The sequence below is a fragment of the Lampris incognitus genome, chromosome 8 (assembly GCF_029633865.1).
Source record: "Lampris incognitus isolate fLamInc1 chromosome 8, fLamInc1.hap2, whole genome shotgun sequence".
Classification (NCBI taxonomy): Eukaryota; Metazoa; Chordata; class Actinopteri; order Lampriformes; family Lampridae; genus Lampris; species Lampris incognitus.
Window position 1 is genome coordinate 51,543,916 of NC_079218.1, and position 6,829 is coordinate 51,550,744.

Sequence of the window (6,829 nt, forward strand, 5' to 3'; positions counted from 1 at the left end):
TGAACAGCCTGTGTCAGCAGACTGGTTCAGCCACCAAATGTAGAGCCGCCTTACCAATGTTCCCTGACCAGCTGGAGTATTCGTTAGTAGTCTATATGGATCTTACAGTTAGAAATGATCACAATTTAAAATATACAGGTCTTTGCTTTTGAAAAATAGATTTGCTGATACAGAAATTGCTATATAAACACTCACACATAAGATAAGCCACGGAAAAGCCATTGCACAAGTGATGAAATGATCTAGGGTCAAGTCTTTAAAGCTGTTAAATGCTTGCCATAGCGGGAAAGTGACCAAGATTCTTGTGATTATGTCCGTTGTCTTAAGAAAACACAATCAATCATACGGCTCATATCAAAACAGGTTTTGATTGTATGCCACAGCGTCTCAGACATATGCATTTCGTCCATAGTGGCTGGGGACAGACTGAGATGTTGGCGCAGCAGAGCGTGTATGTCCTCTGGCAGATGGCTGGTATGGATAGGGTCTGAAGCAAAGCAAATGTGGAACAATTAGGTTGATAGGAACAATCGCCACTAGACCCAGAACCTTGTGCCAATAGAAATAGTCAACAATACTGAACCATTCAGCAGATTATACTCACGTCTTTTCAGTTGATGTTCCCAGTTTGCAAGCACACATTAGACATGAACCTCCACAAATGGCAAGTGTTGCTGAAGACCAACCAATATACAGGCCCTCTCCAATTTCATATCTGTAATGAACAGCCGTTCATTCAACACACATGCTACATTTATTTAATGACTATTGTTTAGTTCAGACTACATGACAAATAACCACGCAATGGCCAAAGATGTTGTTTTGTGTCATTCAGCTATTTTTCAGCTATTCTTATACTTTCAATTCCCCGCACCATTTTGAATTTACTTACTTTGTTCCTGGATAGAATTCGTCAAAGAACTGTTGTGTAATGTTGGCTGCATACCAAGACACAGCGATCATAGTGCATAATCCTACAAGAAGCAAAAAGGTTATGAAAAGTCTTGTACATTTCTAACAAGTGAAATGCTGTTGAATAATAGGTGAGGAACTTGAGTAATAATCCAACTAGGGGGAAAGAAAGGAATGGATAAAAAGTTCTTGGAGCATAATCAATTGGTGGCTATATTGGTTATACGAATTACAATGATTCATAGCAAAAGTGCAATTATCTGTAGGTGGTACAAAATTTAGCCACTACTTTCTAATTATAATTAGACATTTTGTCAGTTTTAAAAAAAAAAGAATAGCATTTATATTTACAAATGAAAAGTAACAATTTTAAGAAAGGGTGTTTATTAAATAAAATAACTTTACATTTTCAGTAAAAAAAAAACAAGTAAAGGATGTTAAATGGACCTGTCGGCTTTGGGGCAGGGCTCCAGACCCTGCCCCAGGGGTCCTCCAGAGTAGGACCCCTGATGTCCTACCCTGGTGGCACCAGTGGATCATTTGGTCACACCAAACATCTGTCACTATGCCCAAAGCGCTGCAGAATTGAGTGAGTGCATCTCTGAGTTTGCATTTCTGACTTATTTTTTTCATCGTCCCGATAACACGTGCACATGTAGTATCGGTACTGTATGGTGGATTTACAGTTAACCCAATTTTTTTTTTTTGCAGTATTTTTGGTTTTTCATTTTGTGAAAAGCATTTTTTTTTCTTTGGCAATAAACTTGGTGATATACTTAGTTGTCGTCTTTGCCTTATCATATCTGCTGGCCACTTGTCGAAACACCTCTGGCAGGGGGAGTTTCCTGCAGAACGTGTGCTCATAGCTTTCGTTGCGAACATTTTAGAGTGTGTTTAAACTGGAGCTGCCGACACAAAATTGGAGTTTCCCGCTACAGTCGTTCCGCGCTGTTTATTGTTAACACGGCAGGTGATAAATATAGCCAGGTAGATTCTTTGAGCCGCTCAGGTTGAAAGGTACAATTCCTCTTGGGCTTTTTAGTTGGAGGTGGCTGCTCAGTTTCCTCTGCAGAGGCATGGGCATCGTGGTTGGGAATTTTTCTTACCGAAAAATGAAGGGGGCCTACACTTCATTAGTGGACACATCTCCTCTTGCAGTGAGTAACAATCTGCACATGCCAGTTGACTTGTTTGCATGTGGAGAAGGTTTTCCTAGGTATGGGCTTAGGGGAAGCACTAGACAGACATATTCCGCCAGTAGGAATTCCTACACAGGATTATTAAAATAATGCACAAAAATCAGCTGCCTATTATATCTTATTTTATAGTGCTATAAAAATACATGAAAATATGAAATAGATATTTTTTTAAAATTGACCATCAAGCGAGAGTCAAATATCAGTTATTTTTTTCGTGGCACTGGAAAGATTTGTGGTCGCATATGGTTGAATTTGAGCGCATTCTGCAGCCCTGTTCGCTCGTCTTCTCTATTTACCTTCACAAAGTGTGACTATTATTGACAAACTGTACATGGTGAGGTAGGGCGGCTTTTTACAAAAGGTTTATCATAGTACAAATAAACTTTTGACCTTTCCAACCCAATACTGATTATTTGCCATCTGTACACAGATACCGAAGCATTAAAACGTCTGTTTATTTACAAATTTTCCCGCGTTTTTCTGTTTGCAGATTAGAGGTAATTTGTTGAAAATCAAGATTTTGGTGGAAGTACTGAATAGTAAAGGCTGAAAACATCCCTGTAGTGATGTGTTTCTCTGGGCTGCTGGTGAATGTGTCTGTGCAGCGTGATTTGTACTGTTGCAGACTTCTTTTAGGAAATGCAAGCTCAGGTGCACTCGTCCCTGTTAAAGACATGTGAGTGTTTCACAGACTGGAACACACCCCTGTTTCATTACCCTGTAGAAGAAAGAACATTCCTCCAATTCCAGCAAACCTCCCTTTCAGGATGTAGTTCTCCCCTCCTATTTTAGAGCACTGCATTCCTACAAGCGTAGCCACAAGCCCAAATGTCCCAAATACAATGGCAGCGATCATCAGGGCTCGGGAAGCCTGTATGTATCCTGTATGGAAGCATGAACAAAACTGGTCACTTGAACATTGTAAAGAGAAAAGCAAACAGTGTGAAAGATAGGAAAAAGCCAAATTCTATACATCATAGCAGCAGCAGGATCAATTTGACCACAAAAAAAAAACGTGTACTTGCATTATTTTTTTGTTAACGGGATGACGGCTTGTTTAGAATATTAAAATACCGGTGTAGGCTCCAATTTGACTTGATTTATAGTTATATTATAACATTTATCTACATTGCCAGACAACTTAGCTGTTTTTGAATTTGGACTGCGCTATTTTCCTTCAGTTAATGGGTCCTCCTTACTTTGCAGTCAAATTAAATGTGAATTTCCACACACCTGCAGCTTCATATGTTTATCTACTACTACTACTACTTAAGGCTGCTCCCGTTAGGGGTCACCACAGCGGATCATCCGAGCTTCATATGTTTATATACACACATATACTATTTGTGTGTGTGTGTATGTAGAAATGTATGTATGGTTTAGTGTATCAACGCTAGATGACTACATGTAAACAGTGTTCTATAGGTTACAAAACCAGCCACTAATAATCCCAAATGTCATGGATTAGGTCATGGATCATTTTAGTCATAGTTTCTCATCATTACGTATTCTCCACCTTTATGTCGACTGTTGCCTATTTAGAAAATGTTAAAAGTTGTCAAAGTAATATAAACTTAGTTATGCAAACCAGTTATGAGACATCAGGGAACTCAAGATGGACAAGCACATTGTTAACACATGTAAACCTGAAATGTTCCGCAAGCTATTATTTACCACTTCATATTTGTCTATATGTATGCTCGTTGTGTGATCAGTATGTGTCTCGGTGTTATTTGTGATTGACTATGAATAAGACTCATACATTGACTAATATTTTTCAAACTTGAATATGCAAATTATACCCACTGTATGGAAGTTCAGATGCTGCTTTTTGGATAGTTGCAGTTTATACATGATGAATTGCAGCACCGTCACCGATAAGAATGTGACATGACAGACAGTACTTGTCTTTCCAAGTCGTTTGGTGGATTGCATTAATGTGGCCATACAACCAGGCATGGTAGCACGAGAAGCTGGGTGACGTCAGCTGCAGAGCTTAATCACCTCAAAACAAAACAATGCAGGGAAATACAAGAGCAGTTTGTGTAAATCACTTGAAAGTGATTCATGGTTTTATGAGTATTTTTCTAGTTTGGGTGTGGTTGTGCTGCCTCATCCCATTTTATCATGTTTTCTATAACTCAAATTCACTACAGATTATAGTCTGTATACTGTAAAACTGCCATCTTTTTGTTTAATTTGATCTTTTAGCCAGTTTTTCAACACGTAATGTTAAGGGCAGTTTTTCCCCCATTCTTAAATTTGATCCAGCAGTGGTTGAATATGAGGTTTGTCTGACACAACCAGTTCTCCATTGTATTAATGTGCCCACTAACGAAACATTTATACAATGGAAAAAAGCTCAAAGGTATACCTTTTTCATGGAAAGTAGTAAAGATTTCTTTCTTTGTTTAGTTAATAAATGAGATTTCAGAAAACAAATACGAAGTTATAACTGCTATCAGTTAAGCTGTTTTGTTTTTCAAGAGTTGGAGACCCTTGAAAAATGATCATATAGCACAGTGTCCTAACAGCATGCAGCACGTCTAAGCCTGCAGCAGGTTTAAGCCTGCAGCAGGTCTAGCAGAATTATCTGGTTTCAGCTACATACCATTAAGGGCAAGCAAAGATGGAAAGTCACGGCAATTGTGAACCCCTGTGGAGTCAGTAGCGCAGGACATCCATAGGTTTTCATAGATAGTCGATGTGGTGATAACGTTTCCTTCCACTGTGGAGATTTTCCAGTATCGGTTTGGAAGGGCAACCCCAACCATCACCCAAGCCAGAAAGCCCAAGAATAGCGCAAAACTTTCCACTACTGCATTCATGTTTCCTTGATTCTTTAAAAAAAAACGATGGAATAAAACAACAACAACAATTGTGCAGAGTTACCGAGAAAAGAGCAATGGGACAAAATCGATCTAAAGTGTTGCTTCTCCAAACTCTGTGAGCCCCAAACTGTGGATTTCCTGTGGCTGCACGATGTCAGCACAACTTCCCAGCAAGCCCTCATGACAAATGCTGCGGAATACTGAAAAACTAATGGTTCATTTCAGAAATCTCATTTGTTAGTTTTGCTTTGTTCTCAACTCTATTGACCCCTTTTCAAAGCCTGCAAAGTGTTTATCCAGGAACAACAGGAAAAAGGTCCAGCTTTCAGACCTGCTAACTAGGTCTATATACTTAAAACCATTTGTTACTTTTTGACATTTGCTTTGAACGTTGTGTCAATAAAATCAAATGTGTATTGATGGGATTCAAGTCCTGTTCTGTCCCCCATTAGGGATGCCTGTCAGGGGGACATTGATATCATCTGTGACCTTAGTGGGCTAGGTTAAGGGTAAACACCACGTTCCAATATCTCAGAACCAGGCTCAACAGATGTGTCTACGCGAGTCTGGCAAACCCGCAGGCAGCCGTGCTCTCTTCCCCAGCACATCCCAGCGGTGAATAAACACTGCTAATATCTTCTCCGATCGCTCACACAAGCAAAGCCCATTTCACCGACCTTCTTATTCTGTCACATGGTAATCTCGTCTTTTTCTCCAAAAAAAAATCTACTTGGCTTTTAATTCAAATGTAGCCACGTTTTAATTGCGGTAGTTAAAAGAATCAAAGAATGTCCAACTTACGTGACATGAAATATGGACCTACATCTGAGTGAGTGCAACATAGTCGGTTTACCTTTACATTGCTACTATTGGTATATCCAAATCTTAAAGCAGAAGACATAATTAATGTCAGCGATACAGTGATTTAAAATGAGCATTTCTGTCAGTATGGTTTATCAGTGACAAACTGCATACTCAGCTTTTATGTACAGCTTATTAGCTGAATCATCACAGAATTTGAAGGCACTCGTGATGATTTGAAGAATCGAAACCACTTATCTGACATTAAGAAAAAATAATCACCCTTTCCTTTTTTTTAAAGTTAAATCTGACTGAAGGACAAATAACTTTCATAGACACTGTAACAGTATATAAAGCTATAATGACTTCACCACTTCTAAAGTTTCTTACCCGGCAGTGCAAAAAGGGATGGAAAGTCCCAACAGTTATAGATCCCCGTTGAATCACTTGCACAAGACATCCAGAGGTTCTCATAGATTGTGGACGTTGTAATGACGCTACCATCCGTGGTAGATTCTTTCCAATACTGATCTTGCAGAGACACGCCAGCCATTATCCAGGCTGCAAAACCTAGGAAAAGTGCTATAATCTCAATGATCTCATTCATCTTGGCATAAATTTACAATTAATAATTAGCAATGTAAATAGTTATTGCCTGTGTGAGGAGGTCTATGAACAACTTCTGTGTCAGATATACATTTTACGAGTGAGACGTTACTCCCAGATTTTTTTTCACGTACACTCAACATGGACGAATTTGAACATTGATTTTGTAGGCCACAGCTACACTATAGTGTGCTATTCCCGCCCAAAATTGCTGACCTTTCACGTGCAAGTTACCATAGCAATGTAAGTATACAGTGTGCATTTTTTAACCGCCGAGAAGTTGCAGTGCTCAACAGACACTCATTTAACAGTAATCGTGTTTTCACACCCATCAGCCTAGGGGTCCGAAATGATTGAAGTTATCTTGGTAATTTGGACGTGCCCTCGTGATAATAAGGAGCCGCTTAACTATGTTTGAAAGCCACGTTTTGTTCAGTCGATATGTTTCGATAACCCTGGCAAGAAGATAAATTCATATAA

General features: G+C 39.1%; 1 protein-coding gene across 1 annotated transcript; it reads right to left on the reverse strand.

Moving 5' to 3' along the window:
- Positions 1 to 387: 387 nt before the first annotated feature.
- Positions 388 to 4,939, reverse strand: LOC130117108 (claudin-15-like). Its single transcript, XM_056285255.1, has 5 exons — positions 4,723 to 4,939; positions 2,829 to 2,993; positions 893 to 974; positions 605 to 715; positions 388 to 487 (listed from the first exon to the last, which is right to left on the reverse strand). Exons 1-5 carry the CDS (start codon positions 4,937 to 4,939, stop codon positions 388 to 390), a joined length of 675 nt encoding a protein of 224 aa, XP_056141230.1.
- Between the last annotated feature and the right edge of the window lie 1,890 nt (positions 4,940 to 6,829).